Consider the following 22,204-nt stretch of genomic DNA (forward strand, 5'->3'; position numbering starts at 1 on the left):
TACTGAGCCAAACCGGCCAGGACTTTAATATTTTGTTCTTTATTGATTTTAGAGGGAGAGGAAGGGAGAGGGAGAGAGAGATAGAAACATCAATGAGACATAACATCGATTGGACGCCTCCTGCATGTCCCCCACTGGGGATTTGGCCCACAACCTGGGCATGTGTCCTGACCGGTAATTAAACCAGCGACCTCTTGGTGCATGGGTCGATGCTCTACCACTGAGCCACCAGCGGGACTGAAGTATCCCAATTTTTAAATGTAAATAAAAATATATAAGACCTCCCCCCGCTCTTTTTAAAGCTAGTTTTAAAATGTAAAAATACACTTAAGGACAAACAAGATACTTCTGTGGACTAGATTGGGCCTGTAAGGTACCAATTTTCGATCTAGGCTTATTAGGTTGTGGGGGATGATATGAAAACCCTTACAGTATAATTTCGGCAAATCAGTTTACTTCCCAGAACTTCAATGAGCCCACCTGTAAAATGGACCCATCTTTGTGCAGGGCAAAAGAGATCAACAAACTCACAGATACAGACAACACAAGGCAAGGTGGTGGGGGAGAGGTAGAGCGTCAGGACACATGCCTGGGTTACAGGCTCGATCCCCAGTAGGGGGCGTGCAGGGCGCAGCCCATCTATGTTTCTCACATCATGTTTCTCTCTCTAAAAAAAATCAATAAAGACATATTTTTAAAAAGAGGGAGATAAGATGTGTGAAATGCTAAACATAATGGAGCATAGTAGGCACACCACACAGGGCAGGGCAGCAGTAGCTTTTATGGCTGTTGATTTGGTAAGTATGTATTCAAAGAACAACATATCCCAGAAAGCAAGAAACATGAAAAGTAACGCCGGTAAAGAAGGAAAAAAGACAGCCAGGTCGGTTTGGCTCAGCACGGCGGTTAGAGGGTGGGCAGAGGACAGAAGGGTCCAGGGTTTGATTCCAGTGGATACCTGGTTTGCAGGTTCCATCCCCAGACTAAGTCTGGGTCCTGCGGAGGCAACCAATCAGTCTCTCTCACATCCATGTTTCTCTCCCACTCTCTCTAAAAATCAATGGAAATAATATCTTCAAAAAAAAAAAAGACACAATAAGGAGGAAAGATGGCAAAGGAGGAAAAAGAGAAAAAGGAAGAGGTGAGGAGGCAACAGGGTCCGCCCTCCAGGCGGGGCGCCAGCGAGAGGCCCAGGCCAAGGGCTGGAGCGCACGTGGCCTATTTTGGGCGGAGCAGACGTGCTTGGCCGCAGCCGAGACCTTCGAGCCGGCCACTGGAGACAAGCCTTGACGGTAGGTCACAGCCGGACTGCGAGGACCTTGAAAGTCGGGGTGGAGCGGCCTGGGATCCTGGGAGCTGGGGAAGAGCGGAGGTCACTGGCTCTGGGCTCTTCCCTCCTGAGGCAGTAAGAGCCGGATGCCTGGGTCCTCAGGATCCCTCCCCCTGGGGGAGGAGTTAGGTATTCTGACCAATGACCGGCCGCCCCCGAGGCCCCCGCCCCGCCCCGCCCCCGAAGCCTCAGGAATGCCCAAACCCTGGGAACCCTGTCCCGGGGCTGCGCGAATGCGGAACCAGCGGCTGGTGAGTGCGCACCCCCCGGGTCTCCGCCCCGATCCCGCCTCCAGCCGGTGCCCCAGAGCTCCGGGCCGCGGACGCAGGCGCCGGGAAGTGACTCAGCGCGGGGAGGGTGGCGACTCGCTGGGAGTGGAGATTCGAACTGTTCAGGGTCTTGAATGCCAGGATGAATGCCGGGAAGGAGCGTTTTCGGAGCAGGTCCCGGGGAAGTGCTGGTGCCTAGGGCCCAGCTGGGGTGGGAGGGGAGAGGGCCAGACCGGGAGACCAGGGTAGGGCTAGAGAAGCCGCGGCTTCACAGCATTGCCTGGGCCTGGGCCATGGTGGGGGGCGGGTCCTAAGTTTCTGACACAGCTGCCTGCCCTAGGACACCAAGATGCCTGGCGAACAGCAGGCAGAGGAAGAGGAGGAGGAAGAGATGCAAGAGGAGATGGTGCTGCTGGTGAAGGGTGAGGAGGATGAGGGTGAGAAGTATGAAGTGGTGAAGCTCAAGATCCCCATGGACAAGGAGGTACGTGTCCCACACCCGGTACCCAGTTGCCCTTAAATTAGTCCGGGGCCAGCCTCCATCAGACAGAAGCCAGAGATCCTGCCCCTACTTTCCCCTGAATCTCAGATCTAGAATCTGAGGGTTAGCAACCCATCCTTCTGCCCCAGTGCCCATGCTGCCATCAAACAGATGTCACACCTCCTGTGCCAGGCTCTGTGCTGGGTGCCGTAGAGTAAATGCTATCCTTGGTTCCCCATGGAGCTTGATGTGTAGCAGCGTTAGACTGCTAAGTAACCATGCAGCTACAATCCTGTGTGATGAGTGCAGGCACCAGGTGGAAGCCCAGAGCTGGGAACTTAATGCAGACTTGGGGTGGGGGAGGGGCCAGGTTCGGCAACAGTAACTTCTGACTCTTGGCAGCATTTACTATTCTCTAGACACTGTTTTAAGCACCTCAGTTCTATACCATAGGTAGTATTTGTTCCATGTTACAGATGAGGAAACAGGCCCAGGAAGATTGATGGTTTGGTGACTGGTCCAAGGTCTCAAAGTTGGTAAAGCGATGGCTTATCTGAGACCAGTGAGAGTGAGGGGTGAGGTGGATGACTGAAGAAATGGCCTTTCCATGGCTAAGAGGGCATGCATGAGGCACTGGGCGAAGTGAGGGCAGGTTGTTCAGTCATGCCGTAGCATGGGTGAGATTAGGGTGTTTGGCAGGCCAGGTGGCGCATTTGGATTTTATTCTGAGGGTGATGAAGGTTTAAACAGAGGAGTTTTAATATCAGAATATGAGTTAGGCCCTGGCCAGTTTGGCTCAGCGGTTAGAGCGTCGGCCTGCGGTCCTGAGAGACCCGGGTTCGGTTCCCGCTAAGGGCTCGTGCCTCGGCTGCAGTTTGTCCCCGGCCCTGGTCGGTTGTGCGGGTGGCAGCCACTCGATGTGTTCCTTTCACATCGATGTTCCTCTCTCTCCCTCCCACTCTACCTGAACAAAAAATGGAAAAATGTCCTCGGGTGAGGATAAAAAAACAAAACAAAACAAAACAGAATATGAGTTAGATTTCCCCCTTCAAGACCCAAACTGCCACAACTTCCCAGAACCCTACACAACTCCCACCCCCAGCCAATGCAACCCTGTTTATACCTAGAGAACTCTGGCTGGGCCAGGTTTCTGGGCTCAGGTTCTGATTTCTTCCTGCATAGGAACCAGTTCCCAGGGCAAGAGTTCTGCTGCCCCCTAGTGGGTGTGGTGGGCCCGAGGGGGAGGGGGGGGCTAGCTGCTTTGGCCTCTTCTTCCAGGCAAAATAACTGTTTTTCTCAGGCCTCCTTGGCCTGTCATCCTAGCTTAGTCTGCCTCTTCTGGCTGTGGATCCCCTGATTCCCCACTCCACCTATAAGTTAAGAACTCAAACTCCAGCGCTGGCCAGTGGTTAGAGCATCGGCTCAACTCCAGTGAAGGGCACATAACTGGAGTTCATTCCCGGCTTTGGTTGGGGTTGTGCAGGAGGCAACCAATGGATGTGTCTCTCTCACACCGATGTTCTTGTCTCCCTCTCTCCCTCCCACTGTATCTGATAATGGAAAAACCTTCGGGTGAGAATTTTTAAAAAAATTCAGACTCCAGAGCCTAGAGTGTACTTCCATCTCCATCATTTACCAGCTCTATGACCTTGGGCCAGTTTTTAAACCTCTTTCTGTCTCACTTTAATTAGCTGTAAAGGAAAAATCATACCAGCACCTAATTCTTGAGGTTGTGACGATTAAATGAGTTAGTACATGTAAAAAGTTAGAATTGTGTGTAGCCCATAATAAACACTATGTAAATATTTGCTTCTAGCATTCATTCTTTTCCCTGAAGTTCAGGACTGTGCTCTAGGTCATCCTGGAGATTTTCTTCAATTCATTTTTATCCTAGGCTTTTTGGGCTGAATCCTGGGACTAGGGGTGAAAGGGAAACCAACGTGGAGGCCTAGACAGAGGACTGAGGACAAACAACTCAAGGCAGTGGGGAAGGCTTCACAGAGACAGCTTAGTGGGGATGTCAAATGGAGGCAGAGGAAGGGCATTCCAGGGAGGAAACAACAAAAGTAAAGGCTCAGAGGAGATGGGGCCAGAGAGTTAATGGTATTGAAAGCCAGCACAGGAATTTATCATACTGTGTGACGTTATGTGGTGCCATCAGAAGCCTCAAATCAGAAGAGGGACATTGGATTTTCTGTTTAGAAGATTCACTGGCTGTTGTGGAAGAACAGGCCATGTAAGGCTGGTAGCCTGCTCTCTGGTAGTGACCACAGTGGAGACAAGACAGAAAGTAGGGGATATTTGGGAACCTTGATTGGACTGGCTGGAGCTAAGGGTGGGATGGGGGAGGGGTGCACATGGCTAGGGCTAGACTCTAAATGGTCCATGTAGCAGTGAAAAGCACTGGTTTAGATCCTAGCTCCACCATTTATCAGCTTTGCCTTGGCTTTCTCATCTGTAAAATGAGATAATGAAAGTAAGATTTTTGAAAGCCAATCTAAGTATCGTCTGGGTGACTGGATTTGGAGGAGGAGGGTGGAACTGAGCATTACTTACACACGTCCCATAAACTGTGGCCACAAGGAAACTCATTAACTTGCTGTGTGGTCTCCCTGAGTCTCAGTTTCTATGAAAATTGTGATCTCGAAAGCTCTTTCCAGTGCTGACATCCTGTAACTCAGCTATCTCCCAATCCTAGGCCAGTCATTCATTGTCCATGAACTATGCTGCACACAGGCACTGAAGCATTCTCTCACTGCCTATCAAAATCCAATCTCTCTTTAATGGATACAAAGATTTTCTCCAAGGGCTCTATGCACATCCAATCGCCTCTCTCTGCTTAAACTTTTGAGTGGTTTTCTGTTTCCCTCAGGATCAAGTCTCAGCTCCCAAGCCTGGCATTCAGAGCTCTACACCATCTGACCTCATGTCCTGGCTTCATCGCCCAACACCAGTCCCATGCCCCAGCTTCAAACAGACCTGACCCCTTCTCACCTCACAGACTTTGCCGGTGTGGTTTTTCAGCCTGTAAAACCCTCTTCACCTTTTCCACCTGCTTTCTCCAGGACTTGCTCTTCTCTCTTCTAGATGAAGTGTCTTAATTTTAACGTGCATACAAATCACCTGAGAATCTTGTTAAAGTGAAGATTCCGATTCAGTAGGGCTGTGGTGGGACTTGAGATTCTAAAAAGTTCCCAGTCATGCTGATATGGCTGGCCTGTGGACCACACTTCTTGTAGCAGGGAGCTAGAGGATAGAGATCATATTTTGCTCTTAGTACCAAAAAGAAGAGGGATTCTCAAAAGAGTTCAGAGAGGGAGACAATCTGTGCAGGTGACCTCAAACTAGTTACTGAGATAAAATGCATCATGACTAGGAAAACAGGTGTTTTGGACAATTACGGACTTCCAATTCAGACCCTGGTTATGTCATTGACTAGCTGTAGGGCCTTTGGTAGTCAATTTACTTATGAGTATTATTTCCTTACTTATAAAATGGAGGTAATGATACCTAACCCAAAGGGTGTGAGTATTTAACATGAAAACATGGGTGAAAAGCACTTAGCACAGTACCTGATACATAGAGAGCTCAATAAATGGTAGCTGTTATTTTATTTTTATTATTATTTTTTTTATCCTCACCTGAGGACATTCTATTTTTTGTTCAGCTAGAGTGGGAGGGAGAGAGAGGAAGAGAAAGAGAGAGAAACATCAACGTGAAAGGGACACATCGAATGGCTGCCACCCACACAATCTGACCAGGGCCCGGGACAAACTGCAACCGAGGTACGTGCCCTTAGCGAGAACCGAACCTGGGTCTCTCCGGACCACAGGCCAACGCTCTAACCGCTGAGCCAAACTGGCCAGGGCAGTATTGTTATTAATTAGAAGAGTAATGGCTGAGGAAGACACTGGAAAATTTGCTCTGGTTAAAATAAATACTTAGCCCAGCCGGTGTGGCTCAGTGGTTGGGCATGGACCCATGCACTAAGAGGTCACCAGTTCGATTCTTGGTCAGGGCACATGTCCAAGTTGTGGGCCAAATCCCCAGTAGGGGGCATGCAGGAGGCAGCTAATTGATGTTCTCTCGTCAATGTTTCCATCTCTCTCTCCCTCTCCCTTCCTCTGTCTCTCTAATATTATTAATAAAGAAAAAATAAAGTGAATGTTCCTTTAAAAAATAAATAAATACTTAAACAGGAAGACAAACTTGATAACTTCAAGTACTAGGATTATCATATTACTGTCCACTAGCCCCTCTTGTTATTGTGCAAATACTATTTATTCTAATTTTTAAATCTAATAATTGTAGAATTTAAAGTGTAAGGATCTTTTTTATTTTTTTGAGAGAGGAAAGGAGAGAGAGAGAGATCTATCTGCCGTCCCCTGCATAGACTCTCTGGGGATCGAGCCTGAAACCAGGGCGTGTGCCCCGATGGGGAATCAAACCCATGGGATGATGCTCAATCCATCAAGCCTCTCTGGCCAGGCTAACATGTAAGGGTTTTTAATGACCACCTAGTCTGGTATTTGCCAAGCTTCAGTACCATGTATATCGTTCACCCATTGTGCTCATTTATATAATGCTTTGCTTCAGAGACATTCACATTGTTTTTGTTAAATCCATTTTCATCCAAATATTGATGAAACTGTGGGTTTCATGTGATCCATTGTTTTTCTAATATCCATGAAAATAAATACATGATTATAATGAGATAAAAGTGTGCCTACAGAAGACAGAATCCTCTTTCATCCTGTGATGTGTGCATACCTCAAGTTGGGAAATTTTTATCTTATCTAGCCTATCTCACCTCTCACCTTCCTTGATTCACCTAGACCTGGGAAGGGAGTGATTTTTTTTTTTGGTACGTGCCCCTAGCGGGAACTGAACCCAGGACTCTGGTCCACAGGCCGATGCTCCAACCGCTGAGCCAAACCGGCCAGGGCTGCCCAGGTCTTAATGAGCTACTCTCAGCCCCTCCTGGAGCTGCAGATACCGGGTACTTGTGTGAAGAATTTCTTCCTAAGTCAGTGAACCCGCATAAAGTAGTCCCCAGGCTGGTCAAAGTCATCTTAAAGAAAGGTGCCAAACAAAAAAGGGCTACCCTGGCTGGTGTGGCTCAGTGGCCTGAACTTCGTCCCATGGACTGAGTGGTCCTGGTTCGATTCCTGGTCAGGGCACACACCCAGGTTTTGGGCTTGATCCCCCATAGGAGGCATGCAGGAGGCAGCCAATCTATGTTTCTCTCTCTCTAAAAAAATCAATTATAAAAATATTAAAAGAAAAAAGAAGAAGAAAAATTAGCCCTACCGCTGTGCTTCAGTGGTTGAGCATTGACCCATGTACCAAGAAGTCACCGGTTCGATTCCTGGTCAGAGCACATGCCCAGGTTGTGAGCCAAATCCCCAGTGGGGGGCATGCAGGAAGCGGCCAGTCGATGTTCTCTGTCATCGATGTTTCTTTAAAATTTTTTTTCTTTATTGATGTTGGGTGGGGGGGAACAGAAACATAGATGACAGAGAACATCGATTGGCTGCCTCCTGCTTGCCCTGCACCGGGATCAGGCCCACAACCTGGGCATGTGCCCTGACCGGGAATCAAACTGGTGACCTCTTGGTGCATGGGTCGACGCTCAACCACTGAGCCACACTGGCCGGGCTCTCATCGATGTTTCTCTCTCTCTCCCTACCCTTCCTTTCTCTCTAAAATCAATAAAGAAAAAAAAAGAAAGAAAAGAAGAAGAAAAATTGAAAAAAGAGTCAGAAAGAAATGTAGATATAAGAAAAGTTCTTTCCACAATGGCTGAGGTGCTGAAATAAACCCAATAGGGGTCAAACCAGGCCAAGACTGGAAAGTGTGACCTTGAATTCAGACTGTGCCAAGTCTGCTATGGGGAATTTCTCGATTTAAAGTATCAAGTTGTATTTTAACTTTGAATCCCTCTTGGAGAGTGTCAGGGACTTGGAGTCCAGCCTGGGCCACATCTTGGCTGTGCAAGTGCAGGGAAACGCAGTGTAGCCTACTAGTTAGCCTGTTTTCCTTTTTTCAAAAATGTTTTTATTTATTTATTTTTTTAGAGAGAGAGAAAAAAGTCGATGTGAGAGAGAAACATTGATCCACTGCCTCCTGCACGCCCCCCATTGGGGCCCGAGCCTGCAACCCTGGCATGTGCCCTGACTGAATTGACCTCTCAGTCCAAGGGACACGCTCAATCCACTGAGTCACACAGGCTAAGCCTGTTTTCTTAATTATCAAAACATAACAGGTGACTCAAGGGGGTGACAGGAAGATTTAATTCAATAATGTACATAAAATAGTATTGTTGAAGCTTAACACTGTAATGTTGGAATCATTATTGTCATTATATATACAGTTTAAACCAGACTTCATTTTTTTTTTTTTTTAAATCCTCACCCGAGGACAGTTTTTCCATTTTTTGTTCAGGTAGAGTGGGAGGGGTGGGGAGAGAGAGAGAGAGAGAAACATCCATGTGAAAGGGACACATCGAGTGGCTGCCACCCGCACAACCAACCAGGACCGGGGACAAACTGCAACCGAGGTATGCACCCTTAGTGGGAACCAAACCCGGGTCTCTCCAGACCGCAGGCCGAGGCTCCAACCACTGAGCCAAACCGGCCAGGGCTAAACCAGACTTCTTATCTTCAAGGCCTTGAAGTTGCCCTCCTTGTAACTAAAGAAAGTTAAGGCCTTGTCCTGGCCTGTGTGGCTTCCTTGGTTGGGTGTTATCCCATGCAGGAGGAGGTTGCTGGTTCAATTCCCAGTCAAGGGCACATGGCAGGGTTTTGGCCTTGATCCCAGCTAGGGGGTGTGCAGGAGTTAGCCCATTGGTGTTGGGCTCTCACATTGATATTTGTCTCTCTTCCTCTCCCTCCCTCTCTCTCTCAAAATCAATAAACTATTATTAAAAAAAAAAAAGAAAGTAAAGGCCTTAACTAGTTGCTAGCTGTCACTTATATCACTAACCCATTTCCTTATCTATTTTTAATTTTTTCGTTAATCCTCACCCAAGGATATTTTTCCATTGTTTAGATAGAATGGAAGGGAGAGAGGGGAAGAGAGAGAGAGAGAGAGAGAGAGAGAGAGAAACACTGATGTGAGAGGGAAACACATCTATTTGTTGCCTCCCAAAGGTGCCCTGACCTAGGCCAGGGAGAGAGAGAGAGAGAGAGAGAAAGAAACACTGATGTGAGAGGGAAACACATCTATTTGTTGCCTCCCAAAGGTGCCCTGACCTAGGCCAGGGATCAAACTTGCAACCCAGGTACATGCCCTTGACCCAGAATCAAACCCATGACCCTTCAGTGCCCACGCTGATGCTCTAACTACTGCTCAGGTACCTTCTATTTTCTAATAATGCCTTCAATATTCCTCTTCCCTCTACTGTTAATACAAAATGTCAACAAAATACAATGTTACTATAGTTAATACAACCTGTTCCCTTCACCTGCCTTCTTTTTTCTTATTTTATTTCTAGAAGCCTAGGCTTCATGAAACTGGCTAATTTTCAGGTCAGGCCTCAAAATTGTATTGGGGTTTTACCCTTGTCTTCCTCACAGCTTAAAAAATGTCATGTACTGTGAAGAGATCACAGGTTCCATTCCGGTCAGGAGCATATGCCTGGATTGTGAGCTCTGTCCGCAGCAGGGGGTATGCAGGAAGCAGCTGATTAATGTTTATCTGTCATGGATTTTTTTTTTATTGGTTTTATTTTATTATTATTATTGTTATTATTTTGCACAGATAGAGTGGGAGGGAGAGAGAGGAAGAGAGAGAGAGAGAGAGAGGGAAGCATCGACGTGAAAGGGACACATCGAGTGGCTGCCACCCGCACGACCAACCAGGGCCGGGGACAAACTGCAACCGAGGTACGTGCCCTTAGCGGGAACCGAACCCGGGTCTCTCCAGACCGCAGATGGATGCTCTAACCGCTGAGCCAAACCGGCCAGGGCTTTATTATTACTTTTTAATTAATTAATTAATTAATTTTTGTTACAGATTCTATATTGATTTTAGAGAGGAAGGGAAAGGGAGGGAGATAGAAGCATTGATGAGAGAGAACTTCAGTTGGCCGCCTCCTGCACGCCCCCTGTTGGGGATTTGGCTCAGAACCTGGACAGGTGCCCTGACCAGAACTGAACTGGCGACCATTGATGCTCAACCACTGAGCCACACCAGCCGGACTCTCTCATGGATGTTTCTATCTCTTCCTCCCTTTCCGTTCCTCTCTCTCTTTAAAAATAAGTTTAAAAAAAACAAAACAAAACAAAAAAACATTAAAAAATGTTATGTGCTGGATCTTAAAAGCTTATTAAAAAGCCTGGATTGGGCCCTGGCCGGTTTGGCTCAGCGGTTGGAGCGTTGGTCTGCGGTCCAGAGAGATCTGGGTTCAGTTCCCACTAAGGGCATGGACCTTGGTTGCAGTTTGTCCCTGGCCCTGGTTGGGTTGTGTCGGTGGCAGCCACTCGATGTGTCCCTTTCACGTTGATGTTTCTCTTTCTCCCTCTCTCTGCCTCCCACTCTATCTGAACAAAAAATGGAAAAATGTCCTCAGGTGAGGATAAAAAAAAAAAAAAAAAGCCTGGATTAGGCCCGGCCAGTGTGGCTCAGTGGTTGAGTGTCGACCCATGCACAAGAGGTCACTGGTTCGATTCCCAATCAGGGCACATGCCCAGGTTATGGGCCAAATCCCCAGTGGGGGACATGCAGGAAGAGGCCAGTCAATGTTCTCTCTCATTTATGTTTCTCTCTCGCTCTCTCTAAAAATCAATAAAAGGGAAAAAAAAGAAAAGCCTGGATTTGTTTTCGGCCTAGCTTTTTGTTTTGTTTTGTTTTGTACATGCCCCTAACAGGAACCAAACCCAGGACTCTGTGGTCCGCAGGCCAACGCTCCAACCACTGAGCCAAATCCGCCAGGGCTTTTTTTAATTTTTTTTTTTTTATCCTCACACGAGGACATTTTTCCATTTTTTGTTTAGATGGAGTGGGAGGGAGAGAGAGAGAGAAACATCGACATGAAAGGGACACATCGAGTGGCTGCCACCCATACGACCCAACCAGGGCTGGAGACAAACTGCAACCAAGGTATGTGCCCTTAGAGGGAACCAAACCCTGGTCTCTCTGGACCGCAGGCCCACGCTCTAACCACTGAGCAAAACCGTCCAGGGCCTCGGCCAAGCTTCTAAGACACCATCTCCTGTCTCACTGGCTGCTCTTCATCTTGCTGCCCCTGGTTCTCTCTGCCCATTCCCTGGGTAATCTCATTCAGTCTCAAGACTTTAAAAACCATTTATAGGCTGACAGCTTCCCAATTAACATCTCTAGTGTAGGCCTATCTCCTGAGGTTCAGATGTGTCAAGAATTGGAGATGTGCCCTGGCCGGCTTTGCTCAGTGGTTAGCTAAGGGTCAAAGGGTCATGGGTTAGGTTCCCCATGAAGGGCATGTACCTCAGTTGCAAGTTCCATCCTTGGCCCTGGTTGAGGTTGTGCAGGAAGCAACCAATCGAAGTGTCTCTCTCAGTCAATGTTTCTCTTTCTCCCCCTCCCTTCCTTCCACTCTATCTGAAATCAGTGGAAAAAAAGATATCCTCAGGGGAGGATTAACCCAAAAAGAAAGAATTGGAGATGTGATTTGAAAGAGATCTTATCTTTCAACTTGCTTTTCCCACCATCCTCATGTCTGCAGATGGAAACTCCACCTTTGTAGTTGCTAAAATCAAAATCCTTGGAGTAATTGGACTCTTTTTTACATCCTGTATCTAATCTTATTTATCAAGTCAGATGTCTCAAATGGAAAAAATATATTCAGAAACAGACCAGTTCTTACCACCTTCACTCTTCACCTGTCACCTGTATCTGAGCAACTATATTCTCTTGCCAGATGACTGCAGTACAGTAGCCTCCCTGGGTTCCTGCCCACTTGGCCTACATCAACCCCAGCAACCTGATAGAGGCATTTACTTTATTTATTATTTATTAATTAATTTTATTTTTATCTTGTTAATCCTCAACCGAGGATATTTTTCCTTGAATTTTTAGATAGGATGGAAGGGAGGGAGGAAGAGAGAAAGAAATATCAATGTGAGAGAGACACATCAATTGGTTGCCTCAACCGACCAGGCGGCATCGAATCTGCAACCCAGGTACATGTCTTTGACTGGAATCAAACCTGATACCATTGAGCCAAACTGGCCAGGGCCTGATGGAGACTTTTAAAATTAATCTGATCTGGTCATGTTCCTGCTCAGTACCATCTAACATCTCTTCTAATAGTTCCCCATCTCATTCATATTACAAGGCCTTAAGCTAAGAGATCCCCTCCAGGACCACCCCATCAATTACTCTCTTTCTCATGCATTCTGCCGCAGGAACGTTTTATTGCCACTCCTGGGTCCTAACTGGCAAAACTGCCCTAGAGAAGGTCTTGCTGTGCCCTCTCCAGCTGCTTTCTTACCTCCGTTAGGTCTTTATTCTTGTTACATCAGTCGTTTCTTTAACCTTATTTAAATCCCACCCAGCCGGTGTGGTTCAGTGGATTGAGCTTCATCCCATGGACTTAGAGGTCCCGGTTAGATTCCCGGTCAGGACACATGCCTGGGTTACTGGCTCAATTCCTGGTGGGCGGTGTGGTGTGCAGGAGGCAGCCAGTCAATGTTATCTCTCTCACACTTATGTTTCTATATCTCTCTCCCTTCCTTCTCTCTCTCTAAGAAATCAATGAAAACATAATTTTAAAAAATTGTGCAGCATCCCCATACCCAAATACCAGTACTCCTTATCCATTCTTCCCAAAAGCAGTAATTTTAAAAAATGTGCCCTGCCGGTTTGGCTCAGTGGTTGGAGTGTCGGCCTGCAGCCCAGAGAGTCCCAGGTTCGGTTCCCGCTATGGGCACATACCAAAAATAAATAAATTAATTAATCAATTAAATGTAATGCTGAATTCACAGTGCCTAGAACAGAGGCTGGCACATTATATGCCCTTAATCTTTTCTGAAATTATAAAGAATAGGTAGAACGATGCTGGGCATTGTGCTACGTGCGTTAAGGCACTGTTTAATGTGCACAGCTATACTATGTGGCAGGCACCCTTGCTTTCCTGTTTTACATACGGGTAACTGAGAGATTGCAGCTTGCGGACACCCAGGTCTCTTGATCTCTGTCTATGGGTAATGACTGACCTGTCTCACGGTTCCCTGCAGGTCCTGAGCAAGGCGCCAGCGCCGTCTGCCGACCCGGCGCGCCCACACGCGTGCCCGGACTGCGGCCGAGCTTTTGCGCGCCGCTCCACGCTAGCCAAGCATTCGCGCACGCACACGGGTGAAAGGCCCTTCGAATGCACCGAGTGTGGCAGGGGCTTCTCGCAGAAGTCGGCGCTGACCAAACATGGTCGCACGCACACCGGCGAGCGGCCCTTCATATGCACCGAGTGCGGCCAGCGATTCTCTCAAAAGTCGGCGCTGACCAAACACGGCCGCACGCACACCGGCGAGCGGCCCTACGAGTGTCCCGAGTGCGACAAGCGCTTCTCTGCCGCCTCCAACCTGCAGCAGCACCGGCGGCGGCACACTGGCGAGAAGCCCTACGGGTGCACGCAGTGCGGCCGCCGCTTCGCGCAGAGCTCCAACTACGCGCAGCACCTGCGCGTGCACACCGGCGAGAAGCCCTACGCCTGCCCGGACTGCGGACGCGCCTTCGGCGGCAGTTCGTGCCTGGCCCGCCACCGACGCACGCACACCGGCGAGCGGCCCTACGAATGTGCCGACTGTGGCACACGCTTCGCGCAGAGCTCGGCGTTGGCCAAGCACCGGCGCGTGCACACGGGTGAGAAGCCGCACCGCTGTGCCGTGTGCGGCCGCCGGTTCGGCCACCGCTCCAACCTGGCGGAGCATGCGCGCACGCACACAGGCGAGCGGCCCTACCCGTGCGGCGAGTGCGGCCAGCGCTTCCGCCTCAGCTCGCACTTCATCCGCCACCGTCGCGCACACTTGCGGCACCGCCTGTACATCTGCGCTGTCTGCGGCCGAGACTTCAAGCTGCCTGCTGGTGCTACAGCCACCACTGCGACGGAGCGCTGTCCAGAGTGCGAGGGTAGCTGAGCAACGTGCTTGTCGCCGTGGAGTGCTAGTGTCCGGCTGAGGAGGGTCGGTTAGGGCCCCAACACCCAGTGGCTGAATTAACCAGGACGATGAGTCCCCGCCACCCTGGTCCGGGAAAGGGAGGGATGACAGAACTGGCTGCCTGGAACCTGGGTGACATGGCGAATCCCCTACCGGGATTTCTGAAAACCTTGGCCACTTGTCCCTACTACAAGTCCTCAGCCCATGTTAGTAAATAAAGTGTTATATACTCACCCCACCGGTGCCTGTGAATGTGGCGGGTGGGGAGAGGAGCAAAGTTGGGGCTTTCCCCAGGCTCAAGTGGAGATGGATATAAGCCCAAAAGGTTTCTGGAACTGCGTTTGTGCGTGTGGAGTCATCCCACACTCTGCCCTTAGTTATGTCCTCATAACCTCCGATCTGCAAGGGTCCATATGTAGAGCACATTCGTGCTCAAACAGGCACTGCACTTGGCAGAGCTTTGGTGAGCAGCCATGAACGTCATGCAGCTCAGTGTACTGAAGAGACAGACAAAAGTACTTTATAGCACTATGTTAAAGGCGCTAAGGGCTTCATCATTGTTATTAGCTCCTTTTCTTCCTCAGCATCCCCCTTAGGTAAACCGTATCTTCATTAACACAGATGAGTAAATAGGTACTGACAGGCAGTGAATGGCAGAGCAGGGACAAGTATTCAGGCGTTTGTAGTCCAGTCACCTGGTATAGGGGAGTTGTTGGTAGGTCTTTGATGCAATCCTGGAGTTAAGAGAGGTGTTTCTTGGAGGTGATAAGTTTAAGCTGGTCTTGAAGGCTAAGAGAGAGGTAGGGTGGGGGAATCCCCTGAAAGTGCATTCCAGACCAGTTAGAGCTTGCAGACATTCCCTGGGGTGGAAGATAGGGACAAGCAAGGAGGTGGCAGGAGACAGAGCATTAGGGGTTTTAAGAAACCTGGTGAAAGGATCCAGGGCAGCAAGGAAGCCTTGAGGGATGAAAGGAGAGGGATGGAGTGGACATATTAAGGAGCTAAAATGCTGAGAATGAGGGAGGTGGGGCTAAGTTCATTATTTAGCTTGGATGATGGCAAGTAGTGTCACTGAGATGGTACAGGGTGAAGAGGACAGTTGAAGTGGCAGCAGTTGTTACCCCCAATCTGGAATTGTTGAATGTAAGGTAAATGTGGAGGGCTCAGAGAGGTGATTGGGAATAACAGGTTGTGGATATCAGGTCTGGAGTGTGACACCTCATCCAGAAGAGGGACCCAAGAGGAACCTGTGAAAGAACAGCCAGAGGTAGACAGAAAACCAGAAGTGTCTTGTTTGGGAAATGTAAGGAAAGTGTCACAGAGGGAGTGGTCAGCTCCATCAGATTCTTCTCTGGAGTTTGGGCAAGCGATGAGCAGTGTTAGTGGAGAGAGAGGGGTAAACGCTAGTCTTGAGTGGGTTCGTGTATAAATGGCAGGACAAAGCAGGGTGGATAAGTGTACACAACCCTTTTTAAGAGGCTTGGTTGTGGAAAGTGAGGGAAGTAGCTGGAGAGTTTGTTGGTTTTGTAGGGAGAAGACTCAGTCTTTGTGCTGGTGTGAAAGGAAGAGAACTCGATTATATATAAGGGAGAGGAGAGGAGATAGTTGATCAAGGAGATGGAATGAAATCCGACCAGTAAGGATAAGGCTCCAACTATCACTGGTAGGGTTTGGGAACACAAAGCTGAAGCAGTTCTAATCTGGATTGTTTTACCTGGGAAGTAAGAGAGGTCACTGGTAAGAGGGATATCACTAAGAGGGATGAGGCCAGTAAAGGGAAATGCCTCATTTTACTGATAAGGAAACAGGCTTAAAAGGGCAGCAAAAATAATGTAAAGATCTTTTGTCCAGTATTACCACACCCTATGAAAGAGGCAGGCCAAGGGCATCTCAGGAGAGAGAGTGATGTGCCTCAGGTAAATCATACCCACCTAACACTGTCCTTAGGTACAGAAATGCATAGAGACATTGTTCTTGGGAGTGCAGAGCAAGGGACAAGAGACCCAAGCCCAAGAGAAGTAGAAGCCCTATTCTGCTCCATGCCAGAGACCTGATCCAAGTTTGTGCTGGGGTCTGAGGTTCAGTCCTGGACCCAGGCCTACCTTAGCTGTTGACATTTCCTGCTGAGCCTCGCAAAATTTTGAGTTGAAAAACAATGAGCCCTGGCAGGCATTGCTCAGTGGTTAGAGTGTCAGTCTAAGCACCGGAGGGTCTTGGGTTCGATGCACAGACCCGGCTGGGGCTCGTGCAGGAGGCAACCAATTGATGGGTCTCTTTAACATTAATGTTTTTCTCTTTCTCTCCACTTCCCTCCTCCCTCCCACTCTCTCTAAAAAAAGAAAAATCAATGGAAAAAATATCCTTGGGTGAGGATGAACAACAAAGAAACAAAGACAGATAATAGTTGCAAACTTACAAAGTTCTATATGCCAGGCACTGTCCTAAGCACTCTACTGACAGTAGTAACTCACTTAAACTTTACAACACTAACAGGTAGATAATACTGATTTCTATTTAGATGAGGAAACCAATGAAGATCATCCAGCTAAGTATCAAAGATATGGCATTTGATCCCTGATGGCTTGGCTCCAAAACCTGGGCCCTTAAGGCAATGTACAGCCTCCAATCTGTTAGAGGCCCCTAAGGGGAAGGAAACTTGCCGGAGATCCCACAGACAGATATCTGGCCTGAAGGTTTAAAGTACAATAGACAAATGTGGGAGTTGGACTCAGAAGCAACCCTGGTGCCCCTCTCTAGTACGTGCTGAGACAGCCCCCACTGCCACACCAGAAGGAATCTAGAAGCTGCTAAACAAAACTTTTATTGAGAGAAGAGTACCAAGAGGCTGTCTTCCAGAGGTTCTTGAGCCTCGGACCTCAGGAAGTGGGGCCCCAGGCCAGGGATCTGTTAGGAAAGGACTAGAATGAGGTTCCATGGCCAGGTCACCATCTGTTCCTCAGATGCCATGCTGAGCTGCAGATCCTGGGCCCATGTGTCTAGGTTGAGGCCTGACCTGTGGACTCACAGGCAAGGTCTGCAGTCCCCACAGTCTGGTCTTCAGAGGTGGCCCCATGGGGCAGGTCTGTATACTTGCGGGAAGAGCCACGGGACAGATGTGCTGGGTAGCGTCGCCGGTTGGTGTCCATCTTGGAGAGCACTGCTTGGGGAAGATCCACACGGCAGCGGGCTGCTAATGTTACCAGGTAGATGAGGACATCACTAAGCTCCTCTTGAAGGGCTGCCCGTTCCTTAGGGGGCCAGGCTTGGGGACCAGGTTCCTCATCGGGCTTCCACTGACTGGGGATGGAACACACAGATAGGCACACACGCACAGAGGCTAGCTAGGACAACGGGCTCCACCTCTCAGAGCACCGCAGTCCCTGCAGCAATGAATTCCCATGTCCTAGAAACTTCCTCCAAGGACAATTAAACCCAATGGATCCTGGGTAGCATCAGGGTGAGGAAGAGACTCCCAACAGATGAATCACCCAGACTTCTGTGTCCCCACTTGAGCCAAAGAGTTGGCAAGAGATCATTTCACTGCTCAAGACCCAATTCTACTCTCTCCCAGCTCTAGCCACTGCCACCCGAGACTTAACCTCAGACCTGGACCACGGGGGAAGCCGGCTAACTCATTATTCTTGCCCAGTATCATCTTTTAAAAGCACAAGTTACAGTTTGTCCCTTTTGTGCTAAAACTTCCTTAGCTGTGCATAGAATAAAATCCAAACCCCTAACCATGCCCTTCAGGTCCTGCATGAGCTCACTGACTCTTGTGCCTTCCAATGTCATTATCCACTACTCTAACTCCCCACTTAAAAGTCACAGTTTTTTTTCTGTCTTGTAAACAGGGCAAACTGTCACAGGGCCTTAGCACTTACTTTCCCTTTGTCTTGAATGATCTTCTCCCTGCTCCCCGCAGAGCTTTCCCATGGCTGGCTCCTTCCTGTTATTCAGGTCTCATGTGTTACATCTTCTGAAAAACCTTTTCCCTGTTTCCTTCTTTCTCACAACCTTGTGTTATTTTCCTCATAGAACTTATCACAATTGCTCATGTTTTAATATTAGTTTCCTTAATTATTGTCAGTGTCCCTTGCACTGTGAAGGTAAGAAGGATGTCTGTCTTATGGACAGTCATATCTCTTGATTCTAAAAGACCAAGAACACAGATGATGCTCATAAATCTGCAATAAATGAACAGCTTGCCCTCACATGCCTCTGTGCCACGACTTCTCCATCCCCGCAGTGACTTCACTGGCTTAGGCCTCACCACCTCTGGCCTGATCTACACCAGCTTCCTCACTGGTCTCCCTGACCTAATTCTTTTGGTGATTCAATGCTCCCTGTGACACAGTGCTCTTTCTACCACTCAAATCTGGTCAGGTCTTCTGTCCAAACTCCATCAATTTCTAACCCCAATTTATCATTGTGGGTTCATATCCCACCCCTTTCCTCTACAGCCCTATCACTTATTCAGTAGATATGAACTGAATGTCTATTGTGTGCCAGGCACTTGGAACACACCAAGTAACAAAACAGATACAAACTCCTAGCTCTTCCTCGAGAAGCTTACAACTAAAGTTTCAGGTTCTCCCTGAATTAAAAAAGTATGTTTACTGTTGAAAGGATTACAGATGTCCTCCCTTTCCCCCCCAGGTTCTCCTTGAATTTAACTTCCCCTTTCCCACTTGACTAGCTATTCACATGAAGTTCCCCGGCCTGGAATGCCACAGGCAGGTCTTTTATAAAATACCTTCCTTTGCACCCCACAGGCAGAGGTAAAGGAAGGTTGCCACTACCCCTTCTTAGACCAAGATCTGCCTTCCTGTTTTCTCTCACAGGAGGCTGGGCACCCCTAGAGGGCAGGGACAGTGGAGTCATCTGTGTCCCCACAACCAGGAACAGAGGCTTGCAGTGAGAAGGGGAAGGATTCCATGGATATTGATGATCAAATACCCGCCCCCCCGCCACAACAAAAAGAGTGTTCCAGAAGCCTTTCATCTACTCACAAGAGCTCTGCCAGCTCCCCAACTTCCCCCACCAAGGCCAGGAGGAGGTTCCGAGGCTGGTGGAACTGGTCCAACTGGTCCCAGTCTCTTTCAGCGGCAAACTCAGCATGGAGGCGGCGGCTGATATAGGAAAAAGGAGTAGAAGCAGGTCTCAGGGTTAGAGGAGGGGGTAGAGATGCAGGGCTCAGACAGATATCTCAGTGATATGTAACAGGGAGGACATGGGTTTCCACCGGGATTCTGCAGCTAACTCCTTGGATGGCCTTAAGTTATGTGTTTTCTCTGGGGTATAAAATAGGCAAACCCCTATACAGACCCTAAACTCTATGGAAACCTAATAATACCCTCTTTTCCATTCCATGTCCTGCTGCTGCTGCTGCTGCTGCTGCTGCTGCTGCTGCTGCTGCTGCTACACCTTGTATATCCCTAGCTCTGCATATCTAAATTCTGTGAGCTTACAGAGATTTGTAGATCCACGAAAAGGCATTGCTCTAAGAAGATTTTCTCGGTTTCCTCCAACAAGAAATAATGCCTCCCACCTCCCATTGCATTTGCCTAAGTTCTACCTCCCACTCCTGAGTGCTGACAGTAGTAGCATCGGAGTTGGTATTTCCTCCGGGTTGGTTCTAACATTACTCACCGGGCGTCACCACTTGCCCTCCTCAGGTGTACACTGCTAAACCTATTTTGAATATGAGGTTAGAAGGTCGTCCGAGGTCACACAGCCGAATTGGGACGTGAGCACAGTTGCTAGCATTCTTCCCGACAACGACCCTCCCCAAGAAAAGGAAGCAAGGGGCGATTTCCCCAGCCCAGGTTGGGCTAGGACGGTTTACATGTCCTGGAGCGTGGGTTCCGGGCTGTAGCTGAGGGGGCGGCAGCATTAGTGCCCTTTCCCCGCACTGTTCCCACGCTTCTCCCCACGATGAGCGGACTATCAGCCACTGAGCTGCAGCCCATTCTGCACTGAACAACCCAGCGCTCAGTTTGGGGCCCGCTTCCACAGCCCCTGGCCAATCACAGGCGTTAGCTGTTGCTTAACGGGGAGGAGCCTCTAGAAAGGCCAATTACTTATGTGGAGTTTACTATAGCCCGCCCCATACCCGGACTGGACCAATGCGAGCAAGGTTCAAGCGTGAGCTCCTAGGCCTCTGCCCTAGAATTCTTCAGTCTTGGCCAAGCATCTTAAAGGTTTAGGCACCGAACTATTTGACATGTTCTACTGAGCGATTCATACTTGACTCAGACCAAATGATAAAATCAAGGCTAGAAATATGCTCAGTGTCGATGGATTCAGAACAGAATTGAAGACCTCATCAATAATACCTCCCTCATAGAGGTAGCGAAAAACCTGGGCCAGTTACACAAACGTGGTGGCATACAAAATGTCAACATGAATATCAAGAAACCTTAGGTGCCTAACTCAGGAATGGGTCAAATAAACTACTGCTAAGGACCTACTGTGAGACTTATGCTAAGAAACAGTCAATCAATCCCCAACTGGAAAGATGCTCCTCTGAGAACAAGGCAAACCAAATTTACAAACTTTGGGCAATACTTAAAGCTGTTTTATGTTTCACCTTTAAAATCGACTTGAGCCTTACCGTGGCTCACTGTAGTTCCACACACAGTACTTTAACCAAATAACAATCCTAGACTGGCACCATTAGCATGATGACCATTTTACTGATGAGGAAACAGATACCCAAACCTTCACCTACCGGTTCTTGTGTTACTGCTTTGTGACAAATTGTTTCCTTAACACCAATCAATCCCACCTCCCATTCACATTTTTAGCTGCTAACTAAGGCAATTTCCAACATCGCCCAATCTGGTCTTGAAGCAAATAAAAACTCTAAGAAGGAGGCAAGGGGGTATAGATACTAGAGTCAACCAGCGCAAGAGGCAAATGGCAGAGGGCAGAGGGCAGAGCGCAGGCACATCTCTTCCCTTATGGGGATCAGATGGTGCTAAAGTGAAACGACAGGGCAAGGAAAAGGAAGGGCCCTCCATGGAAAACCCAAGAAATGGAGGGGTTAAGCAAGAAAGGGGAATTTAGCCCTGGCCGGTATGGCTCAGCAGTTAGAGCATTGACCTGCCATCCAGAGAGACCCGGGTTCGGTTCCCGCTAAGGGCGCGTACCTCGGTTGCAGTTTGTCCCCGGCCCTGGTTGGGTCGTGTGGGTGGCAGCCACTCGATGTGTCCCTTTCACGTCGATGTTTCTCTCTTCCTCTCTCTCCCTCTCTCTCCCTCCCGCTCTATCTAAACAAAAAATGAAAAAATGTCCTCGAATGAGGATAAAAAAAAAAAAGAACGGAAAAAAAAGAAAGAAAGAAGGGAATACAAGGATATAAGAATATCTCCAGTACCCTGCATAGTGTGGCTCAGTTGTGGGAGACCTCCCATGCACCAAAAGGTTGCCGATTCGATTCCCAGTCAGGGCACATGCCCGTATTGTGGGCTCATCTCCGGTATGGGATGTACAGGAGGCAGCCCATTGATGTTTTGCTCTCACATCGATGTTTTTCTCTCCACACACACGCCCCCAACCATCTCTCTAATAATTAAAAAAAAATCCATAATACAGCTGGGCTCTGGGAATGAACTGGAACCAGGGTAGCTGTTTTAAACATTTTACATATTTAATCCTTACAGCAATTCATTTAATCCTCACAACAACTTTATGAGGTAGGCAATATCATCATCATCATCCCCATTTTACAGATAAGGAAACTGAGACATTGAGTAATTTAACTCAACCACTACTAAAGTGGCAGCCAGGTTTCAAATCCAGGCACTTTGGCCTCAGAGCCTGTTTGTCCTATACAACATCGCCTTAAATGGTGATAAGTACTATGAAAACAAAATTTAAATGTATTTAGAGATTACGAAAAGTGGGGGCAACTTTAGATTGCATGGTCCAGGGACGATGCGATAAGCTCTGTTGTTTACTTGCTCAACTGCGCTGTTCATACCCCCAT

At 48.4% G+C, this 22,204-nt stretch overlaps 2 protein-coding genes across 5 annotated transcripts; one reads left to right on the forward strand and one right to left on the reverse strand.

Annotated features, from left to right (window-relative positions):
• The first annotated feature begins 1,237 nt into the window (after positions 1-1,237).
• Positions 1,238-14,443, forward strand: LOC118642313 (zinc finger protein 771-like). Of its 4 annotated transcripts, none has more exons than XM_036280021.1 (3): positions 1,238-1,292; positions 1,940-2,083; positions 13,297-14,443. In XM_036280021.1, the coding sequence occupies exons 2-3, from the start codon at positions 1,949-1,951 to the stop codon at positions 14,191-14,193; spliced, it is 1,032 nt and encodes a 343-aa protein (XP_036135914.1). In that variant the 5' UTR covers positions 1,238-1,292; positions 1,940-1,948; the 3' UTR covers positions 14,194-14,443. The 4 variants fall into 4 exon arrangements, with proteins under 4 accessions (XP_036135914.1, XP_036135911.1, XP_036135910.1 ...); XM_036280018.1 differs by lacking the exon at positions 1,238-1,292 and adding an exon at positions 1,534-1,581; XM_036280017.1 differs by lacking the exon at positions 1,238-1,292 and adding an exon at positions 1,641-1,790.
• Positions 14,444-17,023: 2,580 nt separating this feature from the next.
• On the reverse strand, positions 17,024-22,204 carry LOC118642168 (dCTP pyrophosphatase 1-like). Its single transcript, XM_036279767.1, is given in 4 exon segments — positions 17,024-17,511; positions 19,224-19,343; positions 20,060-20,139; positions 22,199-22,204. Coding segments are annotated over 4 exon segments (507 nt in total). The 3' UTR covers positions 17,024-17,210.

The sequence above is a fragment of the Molossus molossus genome, unplaced genomic scaffold (genome assembly GCF_014108415.1).
Source record: "Molossus molossus isolate mMolMol1 unplaced genomic scaffold, mMolMol1.p scaffold_m16_p_3, whole genome shotgun sequence".
Taxonomy (NCBI): Eukaryota; Metazoa; Chordata; class Mammalia; order Chiroptera; family Molossidae; genus Molossus; species Molossus molossus.

Bases quoted from the DNA above. Each gene is read 5' to 3' on its own strand.
- LOC118642313 (XM_036280017.1), top strand. From the start codon at position 1,746: ATGCCGGGAAGGAGCGTTTTCGGAGCAGGTCCCGGGGAAGTGCTG. The intron at 1,791-1,939 runs GTGCCTAGGGCC...TGCCTGCCCTAG, and splicing joins CAGGTCCCGGGGAAGTGCTG to GACACCAAGATGCCTGGCGA. The intron at 2,084-13,296 runs GTACGTGTCCCA...GGTTCCCTGCAG, and splicing joins AGATCCCCATGGACAAGGAG to GTCCTGAGCAAGGCGCCAGC.